Below are 21,643 nucleotides of genomic sequence, written 5' to 3' on the forward strand. Positions count from 1 at the left end.
ATGAATAATACCGGTAGGTAATAAGTATTACCTATTATTTTTTTTAAATATGTAAAATTTATATTTCTCAATAACTTTTATTATATAACACCCAAGCAGATCCTTGCCATTTGATTGGAGGATTGTCCGTCACGTGATAGCAAATAAAAGTACCATTGCACGCTGAGTCACTCACCGTGCTTTTTCGTTCCATCCGAAAAGTACCATTGCACGCTGGCACGCTGCCAGCGTGCAATGGTACTTTTCAGATGGAACGAAAAAGCTGAGTAAAAACATCACTGCGTGCGCGTGTCTTTGGTAACGCAGCAGGTGTTACTGCAAGAAGGCATAGTAAAATTACTAGTATTCGGCTTCTACAGTTGAAATTGTTTGTTTTGAAAGTTGTTTCTTTCAATCAAAATGACAAAGTTCTACTTGGATGTTATATAAAACAAATAATGAATGTTTTTCATTCGTGCAATGGTGCGAATATGTTCATTCGTTGAAAGCTGGAATGTTCCATTCAACTCGTCTCCGCCTCGTTGAATAGAACATTCCATCTTTCAACTCATGAACATATTCGCACCATTGCACTCATAAACATTCATTATGTGTATACCATCTTTCAACTCATGAACATATTCGCACCATTGCACTCATAAACATTCATTATGTGTATATTAAAGCCCACAATTAAAATTATGGGTTTTTAGAAAATTTGCTGGGTGTTTTCAGACTTGTTTGCATACAATTTTCCCATTTACATAGTTTCTATTTGTCTTTGGAATCGAGATGCACATCATTCCACTGTGAGATTGTTCTGATCCCCAGAAAATACTTAGTTCATTTTAATAATAACATAAACATTGGAAAAATCTTTGACAGTTCAATCCATAGAATCTACCAAAAACTTGTGATTGGTTTAAACCAATTAATTGGCTAACCGGATTTACTAACTGATTGAAGGGTGTTGTGTTGGCAAACCCACATGTGGGATTCCTGGATGGTTGGGAACCCTAGAGGCACGGAACCAAAATGATTCATGCATGCAATTTTATCCACCTCCATAAATTGGTACTCATTAAGAGGGCTAACCAGAAGGGGGAATAGGTTAATAATGTGGGGGCTGAAATAGTCTCGGGGGAGGCATCTCTGCTATCCGCATCTTAAAGGCACTGCACTCAAGATTACTCAAAATAATTGTTAGCATAATAACTTAATTACTTGGTAACATGCAATGGAGAGATGTTGATAGTATAAAACATTGTGACAAATGGCTCCCTCTGAAGTAACATAGTTTTTGAGAAAGAGGTAATTTTCCCACTCAAATGTTAGAAAAGACTTCAGGCCTGAAGCCTTTTACTGCATTACTAATAGCACACCAATTTGTGCAACAAGGTTGGTTTTTCTTGTTCATTATTCTCTTGCAACTTCGATGACCAATTGAGCCCAAATGTTCACATTTGTTATTTGATGCATCGTATGTTGGGATACAGCAAATGAGATTTCTGGTCTTTGATAATTTCCAAAGGTGTCCAGTGCCTTTAAGCAGACCAACCACTTGGGGGAGTAGCGTTAATAATGCGGGGGCTGACATAGTCACAGGAGATGTACCTTTGCTATCCTCCCCTTAAGGTATGGATGAATTGTCTGTGCCTGACCATGAGTGTTTCTATCAAACCCATAGGCTATCACCATGTCATCAAGATTGAGCCAGCTTTGGTTTCAGTTTTACACCTCCAGTATCCTGCCCAGGATGAACAAATATGCTTTTTCTATTCCCAGGATAATCCAAATGCTAATTTGTATGGGCTTCCCTTAGAGGCATAACTTATTAACTAGGGGACAGGGTTAAGAAACTCAAAGGCAGTGGGCACTATTGGTAATTCCACAAAATAATTGTAAGCATAATAACTTACTTGGTAACAAGCAATGGAGAGCTGTTGATGGTATAAAACATTGTGAGAAACGGCTCCCTCTGAAGTAGTGTAGTTTTCGAGAAAGAAGTAACTTTCCTCGCATTTTATTTCAAGACCTCGCATTTAGATTTTGAGGTCCCAAAATCAAGCAACTGAAAGCACACACTTCGTGTGACAAGGGTGTTTTTTCTTGTATTGTTATTTTGCAACTTCGAAGACCAATTGAGTTCAAATTTTCACAGTCTTGTTATTTTGTGCATATGTTGAGATACACCAAGTGAGCAAACTGGTCTTTGACAATTACCAAAGTTGTCCACCACTTTAAAGGCACTGGGCACTATTGGTTATTACTCAAAATAATTGTTAGCTTAACAAACTGACTTGGTAAGAAGCAATGGAGAGTTGTTGATAGTATAAAACATTGTGAGAAATGGCTCCCTCTGAAGTAGTACTATAGTAGCTATGGGTACACCAAGTGAGGATACTGGTGTTTAAAATGGGTCACCATTCATCATCATCATTTAGGCTGTGTTCATCCAGTGTAAGATGTAGCCCTCATGTAAATGCTATGCATAAAATATAGTTTTCTTGCAGTTCTGGTTCATTGTGACAGTGTGTTCCTGCATATATACCCTGATGTTATCTCTCCATCTTCTTCTCTGTCTACCTCTTTTCTTTTTCCCTGTCCTTGGCTGCAATCCATTGTTTGTGTTGTACATCTGTTGTCATTTCTTTGGACAGTGTGTCCAGCCCGTCTCCATTTAGCTAATGTTTTACTGTCCTTATGATGTCTCTTACTCCAGTTTTCTTTTGTATGTCTGTGCATTTATTCCTGTCTCTAAGTGAGATATGTAGCATTTGTCTCTCCATTGCCCTTTGTGCTGTGCAGAGTTTTTTGTTCTAACATTGATCACAGTGTAAGCACTTTATGTAACCCACCATTACATGTACATTAACTGACAAACCTGTAGAAATTTGAGATCGATCGATCATCTGGGTCACAAGAAAAAAAGTGAAAAACAGTTTACACATTTTGCATGACATCCTTTTTAAATTTCTCATCAAATATGATATTTCAGACAGAAATATTTCAATGGATGTTTTCTACTATCATCATATTTAGACAGTGTAAGTTGTATGTAAATATGTGATCTTAGACAATTTTTTTCTTTACCGATTCTGTAATGTTCCTTTAAAGGCAGAGGACACTATCGGTAATTACTCAAAATAATTATTAGCATAAAAACTTACTTGGTAACAAGTAATAGGGAGAGGTTGAATGATAGTATAAAACATTGTGAGAAACGGCTCCCTCTAAGGTGACTTAGTTTTAAAGAAAGTAGTAATTTTCCACGAATTTGATTTCGACACCTCAGAATTAGATTTCTTCACCTCAGAATTAGATTTTGAGGTCCCAAAATCAAGCATCTGAAAGCACATAACTTTGTGTGACAAAGGTTTTTTTTTTTTTTTTCATTATTATCTCGAACTTGCGACGACCAATTGAACTAAAAATGTTTTTTACGGGTTTGTTATTTTATGCATATGTTGAGATACACCAAGTGGGAAGACTGGTCTTTGACAATTACCAATAGTGTCCACTGTCTTTAAATGAGTCAGCAAACTACAATATTGAAAACTGAGCATCAACATATAATCAATGTATAGGTTTTAGGTTGCTGTTGTGTAAGCATTGGTTTTTGTCTTTTGCTGAGTCTACACAATCAAATTTAATTAAATTTTATGAGGACACAAATTTCCCTAGGGTGCAGAGAGAGTGCACTGGACCAACTCATCTGAAATAATCCTTAAACCTTGTGGATTTCATATGACAGGTATCAACATGTTGGATTCTTTAATAGATGGAAATTTGCATCTGGTATAAAGAATATTGATTTTAATCGGATTCTTAAAAAAAAACATCCCCATATATTTACTTTATGGAACCAATCAAATTCATGACTTAAATGCTTCTATTTTGACATTGAAAGTCCCCTTTATTGGTTTTCATGTTTGAAAACCTTTGTGAGAAAAGAGTGAATTTGGACTTGGGTAGGATTGATTTTGTGTTAGCATTCCTTTGGCTACTTTGTTGTGTTTTAAGAATGTCATCATTCTGAACTTTGGCATTCATTCATGGTTACATGAATGTGGAGTTAATTTAAGTTGTCAGAATAGATCAGACCTTCAACTTCACTCATGAAGGGGCACAGCAATGTCTATCGGGCTTGGGGCTCCTCTATAAGGAAAGCATAAGTTTGTACAGGAACCATGCAAAGGGCACCACATCAAAAGCATACAGCACCACGGCAATGGGCCATATTTTTGACTGCATGAGGGCTCTCTCAATCACTTCCCTGGGGTTTATTCATTCATACCCAAAACAGTTATTAAAGATGGAACACATTACCACCACAGACATCTAATCCATCAAGGACAATAAGACCTTTAAAGGAGCCGTTATAATCCACTTCTAAAGCAAATTGAAACTACGGCGCAACAAAAGTGACAGAAAGCCTATTAATCTGTGCAGGGCGAATCGTGTATACACCAGAAGTGATCAAAATACTCTTTATAGTGCTCTTGCCCGGTCAAAAATAAGGCAAATTGCTGTGGGTGACATAGGTTGTTTTTCGTTTTTTATAATATACATGTACATGTATGTAAATTTTACTTGTTTGTAATTGAAGCTGCATATCATATACAAAGAATTAGATTTACAGTCGACTCTCATTGCCAAACTACCTTTTTATAATAGAAATATAGATTCCTTGGGCAATGAAGCACAAAATCTAAGCAAAACAACACAGAACAGCTGCGTGTCTGTTCACAAACACCTAAATGTCTAGTTATAATATACATGTAATGTTGTAAGAGAACAGCAAAACCAAGAAACACAAAGCAGAAATGAGATTCAGTACTTCAGAGTGTGCTCTTTATAAACAGAGCCTCTTCTTTACAAGAGCCAACTAAGTGTAATTTTCTATTGCAAAAAAAAGAGAGGAACAGAATAAGCATGTAGACGTCTGTCTGCCTGCTTGGACCTTATATGTAGCACCATAGAAATAGAACCCGGAGAATGCTGAGCTCGGCCACCCTCTGTGTCGTCTATGGACGTGGCGTATTGATACCACGCGATACGCGTGTATTGCAAAATGAGCATCACGTGACACGCGTGTATGGCAAAATGAGCATCACATGACACGCGTGACCGTTTCTAGTGCGTTTATTGGTCAATGATGACGTCACTGTATGACAAAATATACGCGTAAAAAAAAGGCGTATGCGTGTCCATAATTATGGTCTCAAAACGAATCCGCACACACAATGAGACACTCGGCGTTCTCCGGGTTCTATTTCTATGCCTAGCACTTATATTTCTCTTCACATAATGCAGATGTATCCATCATGTAAATCCAGATGGTTTAAAAACAGTCCCTGAGACCATGGAGACTGTTATAGCTTAACACCCTTAGGCACAGATGAACATATTTAAAACATGAGAATATATTAGATTAGTAGACACTGGATGGCTTTGACAGCAGTCGATTCAAGGTTCGAATTCAGTGTTTGCACAGCCTAGTGCAACGTGCCGGTGCATCGACCACTGTTTAGCATTCATATTAATGGCACATTAAAATGAATTAGAATTTCTTGTGTTTATGCTTATTTTGTGACTTATTACTTGATTTGTAATGAAATAGAGCCTACTTTGCTGCTTGTTTGTCATGTATAACTCAGTTGCATCTTTCAGCAAAATGTGATCAAAGGATTTTATTTACATGGTATAGGCCTTCCGCCTACACAAACAAACAAACAAATAGCAAAATTCCTGGAGGAAGCCAAAGCCTACAGACTTTTCTATCACAATATCACAGCCAAACTTCTGCCAACCGAGTTTGAAAAGTATGGAAAGCCATTAATGCAAAGATAAAACAGATGGCCACAGTTTGTAAAAATGTCACACAACTATTCAAAAACAGTGTTGAGCTTGTTGGATATAAAGCAAACAATTGTAGAAGATATTTTATTTAATTGAAAGTTTGCAAAAAATATTGCATTTGATCAGAACATCTCGTCGGTCGTACCACGAACTGACCTAACTCGTTCACTGTTTTAAAAAACGTGTTCGGAGGAAATCACGATTGAAGTTGCACTACTTTTCAAACTCCTCTTTCGGAGTCTGCTTACCAACTTTATTGTATTATTTATGACGAAAACAAAGCTGAATACTTTATTCATACAGAACTATCGATGTGTTTTCATCCCTAAAACTATTTTAATAAGTAATTAGTTCCTAAACAGATAGGTCACTTTGTGAAAATTAAAATTTCATTTTTGCCTGCAGCGCGCTGTGTACAAACCAATGCGTAGTAGAGACCTATCAAGATCAGTCACTTTTGTGAAAATACTACGCTCCCCAGTTAGGTCACCATGTTAACACGATTGAGTGTTTTGCTAACATTCGGCCATCCATGCCAACCAGTGCGGTTTGTTTATCACCAATGGAAGGGTTTAAAGAGTCAGCAACATTTTCATTATCCATCAGAACTTTCTTCGAACTAAAAAAGAAAAAATGAATTTTCTTGTGTATAAAACACAATTAATCTCATGTTCTTCAGTTAAAGTTCTTAACCCACACTCAGGTTTAAGAAGTTTAAAATTAAATTAAGGACTTAAGTATTTTATATCATGTCCTGAGGCCTTGCCACAAACAAAAAGTTTTATATTTAGTTAAAAAAAAATCCCTTTAAGCTGCGAGGCTTGTTTAGTTTTTGCAGGTTTCCTTGGTCAGTAAAGATACTTAAGATTTGGGTACACTGACCAATGAATTAGATTAGCGGCTTTGCTGAGTGTATTGATGAGCTTCGGTTTCTAAAGCTTCTTATCAGGTTTCAAAGCGTTCAAATGGTTTAGTTTAAAGGAACTGGACACCTTTGGTAATTGTCAAAGACCAGTTTTCTCACTTGGTGTATCCCAACATAACATAACCGTTAATCTGTGACTCAATTGGTCATCAAAGTTGCAAGGGAATAACAAAAGAAAAAACACCCTTCAAAAAGGGAAAAATTTGTGTGCTTTCAGATTCCTAATAAGAGCTTCAGGCCTGGAGCCTTTTATTATTTGAGTGAGAAATAATCTCTTTCTCAAAAACTTCAGAGGGAGCTGTTCTCACAATGTTGTATACTATCAACAGCTCTCCAATACTCATTACCAAGTAAGGTCTTATGCTAACAATTATTGTAAGTAAATACCAATAATGTCCAGTGCCTTTTAACTTATATTGATCATTGCAGGAGCTATTTGTTTGGTTCACTATAAGTTTCAAGTTCAGAGCCTGTACACAGTTACCCCAACGATCTACAAAAAGACAGAACCAGAAACTCCTCTTCCATGATGAATTCAACAACTCTATACCTTAATAAAATTGAAGTATACAATGTTGAAATCTCATCAGGCCATATCCTGAGGCTCTAGACATGCTAGATGCGTTAGTGTTAAAGGAACGTTACAGAATTGGTAGAAAACAAAAATCATGAAGATCACAGATTTACATAAAACTTACACGGTCTAATGATGATAAAAGTAGAAAACATACCTTGAAATATGTCTGTCTGAAATTTCATATTTGATGAGAAATAAATAATTTAACTTCGCGTTTAGATTTTATCGCTCAGTGAGAGCGTTTTATTCATTTTTGTTTTGGCATCGATGCAATGCAAATTTTTAATCGTTTTTTCACTATTCTCTCGTGATCAAGATGGCCGATTGATCTCGTACTTCTACAGGTTTGACAGTAAGTGCTTACACAGCCAGCAACTTTTTTGCTAGCAAAACCAGTTCTGTAATGTTCCTTTATGTAACACAATTAACCTGCTTTGTTGCCTGGATCATCATTCCCCCCTTCTTCCATTCCTTGGGTACAGACCGTGGGTATCATTCAATTTTAAAGTCTCATTCTAATCTTTTCCAATGGAAAGTAAATTAAATCTTGGCGACGTAGCTGTTCATCCAAAGACTCTAAAATCGCTTTCTGTCACGCTCAGAATGTGTTTTGTTACAATTTAAACTCAAATTTGCACAGACATCTTCCTGCCAATTCTCTCTCTGCTTTGATTAAATTGTCAGAGTTATTTTTGGCCACTGTCACTAGAACTCACAATTTTTCAGGAAATGCTGTACACGTGAAATTACTTTATATTTTAGTTATCTGGTTCTCCAATAAGTTATAGCCATAAACATACATGTATTACTGTCTTACTGGGTATTAAACAGTTTTTATTAATTAGTGTTCATACCCAATTTTTATTGATAAGTGTTCATACCCAATTTTTATTGATAAGTGTTCATACCCAATTTTTATTTATAAGTGTTCATACCCAATTTATATTGATAATTGTTATTGATATAAAGTTTTGTACCCAGATTTTATTGTTAAGGGTTCATACCTATTTTTTATTGACAAGTGTTCATACCCAATTTGTATTAATAAGTGTTCATACCCAATTTGTATTGACAAGTGTTCATACCCAATTTGTATTGACAAGTGTTCATACCCAATTTGTATTGACAAGTGTTCATACCCAATTTGTATTGATAAGTGTTCATACCCAATTTGTATTGATAAGTGTTCATACCCAATTTGTATTGACAAGTGTTCATACCCAATTTGTATTGACAAGTGTTCATACCCAATTTGTATTGATAAGTGTTCATACCCAATTTGTATTGACAAGTGTTCATACCCAATTTGTATTGACAAGTGTTCATACCCAATTTGTATTGATAAGTGTTCATACCCAATTTGTATTGACAAGTGTTCATACCCAATTTGTATTGATAAGTGTTTATACCCAATTTGTATTGACAAGTGTTCATACCCAATTTGTATTGATAAGTGTTCATACCCAATTTGTATTGACAAGTGTTCATACCCAATTTGTATTGATAGGTGTTTATACCCAATTTGTATTGACAAGTGTTCATACCCAATTTGTATTGATAAGTGTTCATACCCAATTTGTATTGATAAGTGTTCATACCCAATTTGTATTGATAAGTGTTTATACCCAATTTGTATTGACAAGTGTTCATACCCAATTTGTATTGATAAGTGTTCATACCCAATTTGTATTGATAAGTGTTCATACCCAATTTGTATTGATAAGTGTTCATACCCAATTTGTATTAATAAGTGTTCATACCCACACTATCTGAAGTACACGTGTATACTACGACTACTTAGGTAATAACAGCATAATCTCTATGTTAGAGCATGGCGATTGCCAGAAAATTATTCCCGTTGAAAAGAACAAACTTAATAATTGGCCATCCTTGCCCATCGCAATGAGGAAGCTACTGTCCCCTATAGACTCAACGTGTTAAATCTTCCTGGAGCATTGTGGAGACAACACAAGGATGTCAGTAAGGGAATCGTGCTGAACAATTTCTTAAAGGGTTTTGGTACTTTTTCTATGACACAAACCTCCATACATTCACACTAAACTTACATGGTTTAAAGATAATGACGGTATAAAGCTTCCCTATAAATATTACTTGCTGAGGTGCTGTAGTTTTTGAGAAACAAGTAAAACAATTTTACAAGAGTAATTTTCATCTCGTTAGACGGAAATTATTTTAGCATGTACAAGGGATTTAGGCGACTCTCCTGAAAACATGACTCTGTGATTTTCACTTTTTTTCTGGAAAAACAAAAACCCTTGCGAACTATAATGAGGCTGAAGTTTCTACATGTAAATTATATTACCTTACTCTATGATATTACATACACTTCATTCACAGTGAGTAGGGATTCATATCATGGTAAAAAAACTTGATCTACAAGAGATACCAACATCCGAATCAGAGACAGAGAGTTGACATTAAAGATGTAATCTCTTCACATTTTTTCTGATCATTTTATTGTATACATTTGTACCTTTCACCTACACACATCGTGAGTAATTTCAGTAAGAGTCGGTTAAAGGCAGTGGACACTATTAGTAAATACTCAAAATAATTATTAGTATAAAGCCTTTCTTGGTGACAAGTAATGGGGAGAGGTTGATAGTATAAAACATTGTGAGAAACGGCTCCCTATGAAGTGACGTAGTTTTCGAGAAAGAAGTGTTTTTCTGCAATTTTTGATTTCGAGACCTCAGACTTAGAATTTGAGGTCTCGAAATCAAGCATCTGAAAGCACACAACTTCGTGTGACAAGGGTGTTTCTTCTTTCATTATTATCTCGCAACTTCGACGACCAATTGAGCTAAAATTTTCACAGGTTTGATATTTTATGCATATGTTGAGATACACCAAGTGAGAAGACTGGTCTTGGACATTTACCAATAGTATCCAGTGTCTTTAACAATAATCATATTTGTCTTGCAACTTGTTCTTAACAGATTTATCAGGAAGAGATGAACCTGATAATGATTGTGAAGGAGTATCAACTAGTCAACATATGCAACTCACCATGACAACCATCAACCAATCACATCCTGATAGTCCACCTGTCACAAAGACCTACCACACACACCGTCCTCTTCTTCATATGCAACTTCCAAATACACCAGTAAGTACAGCCGACTTAATAGTGGCTTCTTATAGACGATGTGACCTCTGACGCACTCAAAAACCATAACATGATTCGCGCACACACCGCCGAGCAAAACCTTTTTATTTTGGCAGCCAGCTAGAAAGTACATGCAATCTTACCATGACTACGCGTCTTTTTGCCCGCGAAATATGACGTGTACAGTGTTTTGTCAACAGAGGGCGGTTTAAATGTAAACATAGGTCACATCGTCTATACATGTAGCGATCATATCTGTCACTCATGGCTCCTGGTGCTGTACAGTAGTTCCTGCAAGGTATGTCGGACTACTTTTGAATTATGACATCTTGGCTCAATTTCATAGAGCTGCTTAAGCAGAAAATATTGCTTAATAACGCTTTGCTTAGCAGAAATGAGCAGGATGCCAGTCACAAATTGTACATGTGACAAGATAGTTTGGCTGGTAACCTTATTTTGGTAAGCATATTTTTGTTAAGCTACTTCTTGTGCCTAAGCATTTCAATACTATGAAATTGGGCCCTAATCCTTAGCACCAAGTAATGGTTTACAAGGTGCTGTGGTGCAATATGCTGCCAATCAAACCAGGAACACAGGTCGAACCCCTTCTCTTTTCGATAAGTGCACTGGGTTCTTTTAAGTGCTTAAAAACAACACGCAAGACCAACAGCTTTTTGTCTCATCCGAAGGACGAAGCATCATGGTTGAGTGTCTTGCTTAAGGACACAGGTGTCATTATTGGGACTATAAGAGTCCACACTCTGCTTGTCAGAAACATCAGATTGAGTCCGGTGTTCTTAACCGCTAGGCTATAACACGCAATTAAGGGCATTATAATGTTCTTTTTACTTTTATCTGATTTCCATCTCTTATAAAATAATTTGGGGTTGAACAAAGAGAAATTAAATAGAGTAGGATTTGACCTCTAGATTAACGTGCCGACGCTCTACCAACTGAGCTTTCTAGCCTTTGTTTTTTTGCAGTCTCCCTTTTAATGTCGATATCTTTGTTTGAGGGTGCCAGTCAGAAGCAATACCATTAACTGTATTGTAGCCAGGGATCACACCCGAGTTTACAATACAACCTTGGAAGCTGCAGCCAATGTGTTATGGCAGAGTGAATGTGTATACACAGTAGTGTGCATTTTTTCTTATTGGTTGAAAAGAAGAAAAGTTAACTGGAAATGCATGAGCGAACTCGAGCCTGCGCCGTCTGACATGCTGAGGCTTTGGCCCTAATGTTGGCAGGTCTCCCTAGTCAATACCCTTGTTGTCTGGCAATTCCAGTCAGAAGCCATTACCTGGTTGCACCGTAAACTTGGGTGTGATCTGTGGTTGCCAGTACATGGCAGTTTCAGGTTGACTGGCTTCTGGCTGGCACCCCTGAACAACGTTACTGTCAAATAGGGAGAAACCATAGGGCTAGATAGCTCATTTGGGAGAGCCCTGGCACATTATTCTGGATGTCGCCGGTTCAAGTGCCGCTCTCTGCAATTAATTTGTCTTTTTGTTTAACCCAAAATTGTATAAACCATCCTCAGTTAGTTTCCCTTGTGGTTTACTACTGGAAAGTTAAAATCAAAAGTGGCATCCCCAAAGGTCATCCCTGCTGCTGCTTTCCAGCAGTCATGGTGCAAGACATTTGGTCTACTTGGTCAACCTCTATGGTAATACATTTGGCCCCATACACTCAACGCTACACACGTCGCGACTATTCCATCGATAGAGGGCGTTTCTGTAAGCTGCGATCCTGCCAGCAAGTTGGTTTGAGTGTGGTTTGATGGGGAGATCTGGAAGTTTTCCAACAGGGCCTGCTATTCATCGATAGTAAAGTTGGCGAGGAGAAGAGGATTAGGGGATCGCAATAGTTGAGTGGTGATAGTTGCACCAAGTCTACTTCCCAGGTTGTATCTAACACTTGATTGTTATCCCTCACTTTACAGCAGTTACATGTTGAATGTCTTCTGACTGGCACCTCGCAATAAAAATATTGACAACATAAGAAGACCATCAAAATGAGCGCTAGACTGCTCAGAGCCCCGGCACATTAACTTGGAAGTCGCAGCTACAAGGCACGCTCTAGTAAAACAATTGCTTGATTAATCTAAAATTCAGGGGAAGTGATTTCTCTGTTTTTAACCACAAGTACAATTGTTGTTTTGTTTTTTTGTGTTTTTACAAGTAAAAAAAAAAAGGGAGATAAAACCATAGAGAATGCACGAGATTACAGAGTAGGTTTTTAAAAACCAAAGATAAATTTATGTACATGTGTAAGCAGGCTTCGCGCTCACAAGCTTTTGCGCTCTCTCAAGTTTTCATGCTTTGAGCTCACTATTTTGTTATAAAGCCTATCACATCCCTGAAATATAGAAGGCACACTACCGTGACTACTTTATATATCACACAGGGACCTTGACTCAAAAAAAAAGGCACGACCAAGATTGTTTCTGATAATGACGTCGGGTGAATTGGGTCAAATTGTATGGTCAGACCTTGTACTCTATTGAGCTTTCCAATGTTTTTTCCAAGGGCCAAGTATTACAAGTAAACATGTTCATGTGTTGTAGCGCCTTGAACGTCACTGAGTGTCACGTATAGTGATGCATATGAGCTATATATAAGAAGCCACTATTGTTAGTATCAACTTTGAGACATTTTAGTACTGTCTACTTCTGTATAACAATAATAATATTCAGTTTTTATATAGTGCTTAGCCCTGGTCACTGGGCCTTAAGTCATTCCTTAAACCATCTCAGCTCCCTGGTGAGTATACAGCCTGTGCAAAAAATATGCGCTACTCGGCTAAATCAATCACAAGAACCATCTCTGCCCTCACAGGTACCCATTTACCACTGGTTGGAGAGAAGCAATTATAGTTAAGTGTCTTGCTCAGGGACACAAGTGTCACAACCAGGATTCGAACCCACACTCTGCTGAGCAGAATCAACAGAGCTTGAATTCGGAACTCTTATCCACTCGGCCACGACACCCCATAAGTGTCATGTAAATACTATTGAAGCCATATCTGATTCTCTCATTTATCTCTCTCTCTCTCTTTATCCTACCAGGATTCCCCTGATGATGATGACAACACATCTCCAGGCTGCTCCAGTCTCTCCAAGCTACTCACCATGGAGGATCGACTCCCAGCTCTCGGACAAGAAGTCTTAGAGATGAGAGAAGGTCGACCACCAGTAGTTGGTGAAGAGTCTGATGAGCGTTGTGAAGATCGAAGTAACAAGGGCAAGCAAACTATGGTGTAGATCATTGTGAAGATCGAAGTAACAAGGGCAAGCAGACTATGGTGTAGATCATTGTGAAGATCGAAGTAACAAGGGCAAGCAGACTATGGTGTAGATCATTGTGAAGATCGAAGTAACAAGGGCAAGCAGACTAAGGTGTAGATCATTGTGAAGATCGAAGTAACAAGGGCAAGCAGACTATGGTGTAGATCATTGTGAAGATCGAAGTAACAAGGGCAAGCAGACTAAGGTGTAGATCATTGTGAAGATCGAAGTAACAAGGGCAAGCAGACTAAGGTGTAGATCATTGTGAAGATCGAAGTAACAAGGGCAAGCAGACTATGGTGTAGATCATTGTGAAGATCGAAGTAACAAGGGCAAGCAGACTAAGGTGTAGATCATTGTGAAGATCGAAGTAACAAGGGCAAGCAGACTAAGGTGTAGATCATTGTGAAGATCGAAGTAACAAGGGCAAGCAGACTATGGTGTAGATCATTGTGAAGATCGAAGTAACAAGGGCAAGCAGACTAAGGTGTAGATCATTGTGAAGATCGAAGTAACAAGTGCAAGCAGACTATGGTGTAGATCATTGTGAAGATCGAAGTAACCAGGGCAAGCAGACTAAGGTGTAGATCATTGTGAAGATCGAAGTAACAAGGGCAAGCAAACTATGGTGTAGATCATTGTGAAGATCGAAGTAACAAGGGCAAGCAAACTATGGTGTAGATTTCAATATTTTTTCTTTTTGGGACACGTGAATTTTAAGCGTTTAAATTTATTATTCTTGGTGAAGTAAGCTAATGGGAATTTGAGGCATTGTATGGTGAGGTAAAATATTTGGTTTGCGGTAATACCATGTGTGTATCTACTTGCTGGGTAGATTATGTTCTTAGAGAACTTGTCTTGCTTTATATTCTGCTACCCCAGAGTAGATTTTGGGAATGCGGGAGACTTTTCTACTACCCCGAAGTAGATTTTTGGAATATCAGAGACAATTCTCAGAAAAATGGCCCAGACTATTAAGGATGTGATGACTAAAGCAGGCTAGGTGAAACATTGAGACCAATTAAGAACTCACTCCAATTCAGTAAAATTATAACGAGAAGTCCCCTTGATTCACTAAGCGAGAGTAGTCCCGGCCGATTTCCTGGCAGGTAGATCTACCCATGGTGTTACTGCAAACCGAGGTTAAACTTACTGTTATTTAGATTTTAATGAAGATCTTGCATATAGGGGCAGCAACCTCTAAGCTTGGTTCCTGTGTGTCAAACAAATATAAGAACTTCAAGTCAAATTTAGCAATCATCAAGTTGATTGGTCTGAGGTCACCTCGGACGACCAATCAAAACACAGATATGGAAAGCTTACTTTCGGTCGTCTACATGCTGTGTGTCGTCCACATGTGTATTATGTATACCATGTATACAGTACACTATGCATGCACGAGGTACTTGCATGTAATTGGTGTAGAATTTTACTGCGTATCTCTATGTGAAATGAATAAGGGAATCAATGTGTGGTGAAGAGGTTTTCAACTAGTGGTATAATCCCAACGAGGCCTGGTTCTTGATAATTTTACCGAGACGAAGTCAAGGTGAATTATCAACAACCAGGCCTCGGCAGGTTTAAGCCACTAGTTGAAAACTGATTCAACACACTTTGATTCCCATTCATAAATACCTTTTCGGTCAAAAACATCATACCTTTTTGGTCAAAAAGTAAAATAAATGCAAAAATTATAATTGTTTAATGATTTCTTTCAGCACAACACCCCTCCAGCTTTGAAATGGTAAAGCCCTCCGCCGCCCTTGGGTAAACGACTCCTTATAAGGGAATGCTGTGCATGTTGCGCGTATCGCGTGATGTGGCACAACTTTCTTCCCTATTAGGACACCATTAATAACATACATGTACACCATACTTGGGTTTGTGTTGGTTTATTGTGGCACTGCGGCTGCCTGTCTAAAACCAGGCGCCCTCTAATCACAATCCTCTTCTCATTAGTCTTAACTAAGACAGGACAACTGTTGTACGCCGGCTACGAAAAACCCTGTGGGAAACGTAGGTCTGATCCATGCATTACAACTCACCCCAGACAGGGCTTGTCCTAGTAAACTTTACTTATTTCGGAAAATTAGCTTTTAACCAAAAACTAAGTATGCTTACACACAGTAGAAATTTCTCTTTAATTTTTGACTACCTCAACAAAGCAGAATTTAATTAATAAGAACTTATACATCTTGTTGTTACATTTCACAATAGAAAGATATTAACTAACAGTTATTTGATTTGTTTGCTTTATTTTCTTTATCTTTTTTGTTACGGTTTTTACGATTATCAATGGTTTAAACAGTTAAATTGATTACTCTTAGGAAAAACAATAAATTTACATTTCTTTTACTGGATTTTTAACCTTGAAAATCCGTTGTTTTTAATACTTTCATAGGCCAAGGGACTTTGTCACTGACAACAAATCTCTTTGACTATCCTTGACGTACCCATCTTTTGCATTTTCGCACTTCCACCTACCGTGCCTCTTAAACAATCTGTCTGGGACACCTGATTGGGCGGCCACCGTGGCCCCACCTGCTCTTAAGCTGTGTACCCCATACTTGGACACATCCTCAACTAAGGGACGAATGGCATCTAATACAATCTCTCTGACACGGGTGTATGACATAGGTTGGTTAGCTTCTCGGAGCTTGTAACCTCCTTTCACTTTGGACAAGCTACGGAATAAAAAAGACTCTGGGATTTTGATCTGTGCTAACAAAATATATTTATTAAGTATTTCTACTGGACAATATCTAGTATAAGATTTACTGATGACGACGGACCTTCCTCTATGATATATATCGGTTTTACTTGATGGGATGAACAGTGTTAAACCTTGCTGGTTGAATGTGATATGACTCAATTTTATTGACACTAGCTCGTTAAACCTAAGAAAACCTGTGTATGCTAGAAGACACATAGCTACGGTCCTTAGACTTGAAAGGTCTGCTACTGTGATTTCGGAAGATTGTTTTAATTGCATATCTACAATATCTCTCAAAATGGCTGGGGTAATTGGCTCTTTTTTCTCTATGGGCTTTGCGAGTGACCTTTTTAGACCCTCACTTGTATATTTTACCAGAGGCATCTGAGTAGGGTCATTAGCCCCAGCTATTCTGTGCGCCCATGATATAGCTGAGATGGCACTGATTATTGGAGCTGATGAACTACATGTATGGCTGAGGTAGACTAAGTACAATGAAATGTGGTAGGGATCTGCCTCAATGGGTTTCATATCATATTGGTTGCCCATGCTGACCATTTATTGAAGGCATATGAATAAGACTTAACTGTAGAGTCTGCTCTAGACTTCAAGATTATGTCCGGTAGCTCCTCAGCAAGTTTCCTCAGATCCTTGCTTGTGTCTTGTCTCTTTTCCGCCCAAAAATCGCTGTGGAAGATTAACTATAGATAAAAGAATAAACGGCACTTAATTTGTGTTAATATTGTGTTGTCATATAACTATTCTTCTTTACACTCGTTTAAAGTCTAGCCTCACTGCTAGGATCCGACTTCTGACAATATTGCCAATGGACTCCTTATTTCCTCCTCTGACTGGAATAAATATTCCCCATTCCTTGGGAAGTTCATAAACTTCCACCACTGCTCTTGCTGGATTATAACCATCTGGGTAGAGCATGGGCCAAAAAGGCGCCGAGTACCAACATGGACATATCAATGTCCCAATAGCTCTTGTGTTTTGCATATGCTTCAAAACTCTGGGTACCAATGAGATAGGTGGAACCACCCAGTTGTTTTCCAAAAACCAATCAACCGTGAATGTATCTATAGCTTCGCAACCCGGATTCCAATATCTGGAATTGAATCTGGGAGTTTTGTTGTTGTAATAACTGGCAAATCTATCCACGGTGTGAGGACCCCATAGTTCATCAAGGAACGAAAAGATATGATTTGAAACAGCCCAATTGTCTTGATCTAAAATTCTGCTGAGATTATCTGCTCTCTCGTTCTCTGACCTTGGGACCCATTCCATTTCAATATGTATATTATGGACCAAACATGTCTGGCAAATACTCAAGGCAATGTCTTGCAAATCTCTCTTCATACTTCCTCTGGTTGTAATTCTGGAAACAGCCTGGTTATCTGTAAACCACTTGGTCCTTCGGCAGGACAGCTTTTTTACAAGGGACTTCAGAACTATATCTACCGCCTTCAGCTCTCTCCAAGTAGAGCTCTTTAGGGAATCTATTCTATTCCACATACCTTGTACTGTTCCTTCACCTGTATCTACTAAATACCCACCATAACCTGTGGAGCTTGCATCTGAATACACAATTTGTGAGCATTCTTTTCTTTAATACACCAATCACCCCTACATTCATTTCTCCCACATTACTGTTCCAGAAAATTAACTCTTCTCTTGCATCTGCTTGGATTGTCACTGGTGCATCCCATGTTGACCTGGATTCAATACACAGATGTAAATATTTGGTCATTAAATTAGCGACGTTACCTATCACCAAATTACACGACATTATCTTTCCAACAAGTTTTGCAAGAGCCCTTGCCGTTGTTAGACCTGGATCCATGGATTGAATGTCCCTTTTTATGCTCAATATGCGCCTCTGTGGTACGCAGAAGGTACCCGAATCTAGATTTACCTCGAACCCTAACCATTCTATTGACACTGCTGGTATCCAAACACTTTTTTGAACATTAGGAATGAACCCTGAACGGAGAATGTCCCGTTTCACCGCTTCACTAGCTTCTACCGCCTCCGATAAGGTTGGTGCAAAACCAATCCCATTGTCTAGGTATACCACAATTGACTTTCCTTCACCCCTCCACTTCTTAACCAGTGGTCTTATAAGTTTGGTGAAAATATGGGGTGCAGATGAAAGGCCGAAGGGGAGCTGTTTAAACCTATAAAATGATTGCATACCTTTGTAATCCCATGAAAACCCAAGGAATTTGACGTGTTCTTGGCATATGTCAACATGATGATATACTGATTTCAGATCAAATTTAAAGACATAACCACCCTTCTGGAGAAACATCAATGCAGTACGCATGTCTTCAAACTTAACGTGCACTTTCTCTATATACTCATTGACCTGCCTCAGGTCTAGAATTAGGCGCTTCTTGCCACTGCTTTGGACTGAAACTGTCAATGGATTAACAATGAATGGCTTAGACTTTGTTACCTCTATTGTATCTAGTTGATGCAACTCTTGGATAGCTTTTGTTACGAAAGCTGTGTGATTTAAGGCAGATTTATTGTTATTACTGAACATTGTTGGGGGTTCTGAAACAAAAGGTGTAACATAACCATGTTCAATTACATTCGATATGTGGTCTGGTGGGGAAATTAACCGCCAAAAAGCCGAATGACTTTTCAATCTACCCCCAACTTTGATACTAGGAACCCCTGCATTTTGCTCATATTCGAAATAGTTATCCACAGTACCAATTATGAAAGGATCTTTATCTTCGCTATACAGAACATTAATTGACTTAACTTTACTGGCCAGTTGTTGTGGTTGCTGGCTTGTTGAAGCTGTATCGTCTTGGGCACGTAGCCTTCCAGTGGGCGAAGCTACCGCACAGGAAGCATGCTCCCCCGCCTTTGCCTCGACTGAAGCTGGTGTATGGAGCGGAAAACTGTGATGGGCGACGAAAAGAACTATTGCCAGTAGTCTCCACGTTCTGGCTGTTACCCCACTTGAATTTCTTCGGCTGTTGTTGGGTAGCTGCTGCCGCTTTCTTCTGTTTGATTTTCCTTCCAGCCCGGTTCTCTGCTCTGGTAATCTTGTTGTCATCATTCTCATCATCCTCCGCCAACTGATGCGCCTCATATTCGCTGACGGTTGCCCAACCGTAGGAACTGGAGTCGGCGAGGCGTATCAGCTTCTGCCGCTTGTCAATAGTGTCCGATGCCTTCTTTAAGCTGTCCTTTAACTCTTGTTGGGCCGCTTCGGTGCAGTCTTCTGCTTTCTCCAATGCAGCTTTTATCAGGTCTCTTACTTCCCTAGAAAAAAATAATGGAAGATGCACAATTGTAAGATTTATTTATTTATTTATTATTATTATTATTATTATTTTTAATTTTTTTTTTTTTTTAAATAGTAGCTGTGAACACTTTGCCGAACCAACGTGAAGTGAGCTTGTTAACGCCACACCCTTAACACAATGCCTCGCATTCAATAGTGCGCCCTCAACCTTAATGCGTGCCCATGCACCGTGAAGAAAACCAATATGTTCTAATTCACACATGGTTGTTCAACCGAACATAATATTTGAATGTTTCAGCTGTTGCTCTCGACCAATAGGAATGAAGAAACTGTCTTATAAGAACAGGTGCAAGGTCGCGTGTCACGCCCATGAATTAACACTTTTACCAGTCATAAACAAAGGTTTATACACACCGTCGTGACGCGCTCTCCACCAATAGGAATAGCGAAACTGTCTGAGGTATTTATGAATGTAGGTTAAAGGTGAATGTACACGCCGGTTTGGAGGCCGGTCTCTTGCGTTATTCATGAGCCTTGAAGTATGACGTCAGATGTTCAGGCTACAGGGGACCCTAAGTCTACTGAGAAATGGGAAAGATTGGACCTAAGCAGTGACATAACTCTGGACAGTTGAGGGCGCCCTTTGCATTCCCAAACTGCCATTGTGCTGTCCTGTAATTTGCTGGTTAAAAAAACCCAAACGAAAATATATCTTAATGAATGAGCTCTATGGATTGTCCAAGAAGAAAATGAAATTATTCTTGTATTGGAGTATAGTATGCCAGTATATTTCTTTCACAGATTTGTTATTTTTATTACCCAAACACACAGACATAAGTTTGTTTATATACTTAATTTATTTATTTGAGAGGCATGCCTAACATGTGTGAAGCAAGTACCCTCCTGCACAAGAGTTGTTGTCGACTTTATACAATACTAGTTGAACTAAGTTCTGACACTGAAATCAGTACTATATTTACTTTCTTTAAATTATTATATCTGTTTTGATGATAGTATGACAGATCCATAAACAATGTGTAAACAGGTCATAACAATTGATTCAACTGATATTGAGATTTGTGTAGAAGGACAATGCTATCAGCATGTTGGTCCAAGTAGTGCTTACTGCAATTCAACATTGACTGAAAATGCTACAAAGATTGCCGTATAACGTTCAAATCTAGGCCTGGAACAACATGGAGATCAGCCTGCCTCTGTTGCCCATGGTCTTGGCCTTGGTGCCCCTACAAAAGTTTCCAAGGGAAAAGCCGTTTCCTAGGGCCACATTTTATAAAGCCTATAAGCACAAAAACTTGGTTGGCACAAGCAACTTTTGCTAAGCAAAAATAGGTTATCAGCCATAATACCATACAGTTACCATTGCTGTGATTTACCTTGGTCATTTCTTGCTCAGCAAAGACATTTGCTAAGCAGAATTTTCTGCTTAACAGCTTCATGAAATTGGTCCCAGGTAATATCTACCCCTGCTTGGGAGGATAGTTAATCGAGATAACCCAGGATTCAGCATTCTGAGTGTTGATTCTTCACATGAAAATTGCATCAATTGTAAAACAAACATGGGGTGGTCGATGGGTCAAAACTCCCCAGGAGTTTTGGGGTAATTGGCTCTTCACATGAAAAGGGCTGCAGTCTTTGTTGTATAGCAATTCTTATTTCAGTACTATTGTCCATGAGTTTATATTACAGTTGTTATTTTAATCCATTATAATAGTTCAATGAAAGTGGTAGGGTCTTTTATTTCAAGTTCTGATAACTAAATACAATGGCCAAATAAACATTTTAGAAAACCATGATCAGCTTTACTGAAAGTAAACTACAATCTTGTTTTACATAAAACGCCAGTGTGAGATTCAAGCCGAAGTTATAATCTCTATGATCAAAA

General features: G+C 38.4%; 2 protein-coding genes across 3 annotated transcripts in view; one reads left to right on the forward strand and one right to left on the reverse strand.

Annotated features, from left to right (window-relative positions):
- The window catches only part of LOC117293796 (major facilitator superfamily domain-containing protein 6-A-like), a 39,896-nt gene extending 24,634 nt beyond the window's left edge, over positions 1 to 15,262 (forward strand). The window contains exons 5-7 of one of the 2 annotated variants that reach the window (XM_033776238.1): positions 10,304 to 10,473; positions 13,541 to 13,729; positions 13,824 to 15,262. In XM_033776238.1, the coding sequence (XP_033632129.1) occupies positions 10,304 to 10,473; positions 13,541 to 13,729; positions 13,824 to 13,829 (365 nt within the window). In that variant the 3' untranslated portion in view covers positions 13,830 to 15,262. Of the gene's footprint in view, positions 1 to 10,303; positions 10,474 to 13,540 lie in introns of both variants that reach the window. The other variant, XM_033776237.1, reaches the window with a different exon arrangement.
- Positions 15,263 to 18,099: 2,837 nt separating this feature from the next.
- LOC117293524 lies at positions 18,100 to 19,786 on the reverse strand (the record flags this gene model as incomplete). The annotated part of the gene is made up of 1 exon (XM_033775872.1): positions 18,100 to 19,786. A coding segment is annotated over one exon (537 nt), but the record flags the coding sequence as incomplete, so codon positions are not given.
- Between the last annotated feature and the right edge of the window lie 1,857 nt (positions 19,787 to 21,643).

This window comes from Asterias rubens, chromosome 8, assembly GCF_902459465.1.
Source record: "Asterias rubens chromosome 8, eAstRub1.3, whole genome shotgun sequence".
Classification (NCBI taxonomy): Eukaryota; Metazoa; Echinodermata; class Asteroidea; order Forcipulatida; family Asteriidae; genus Asterias; species Asterias rubens.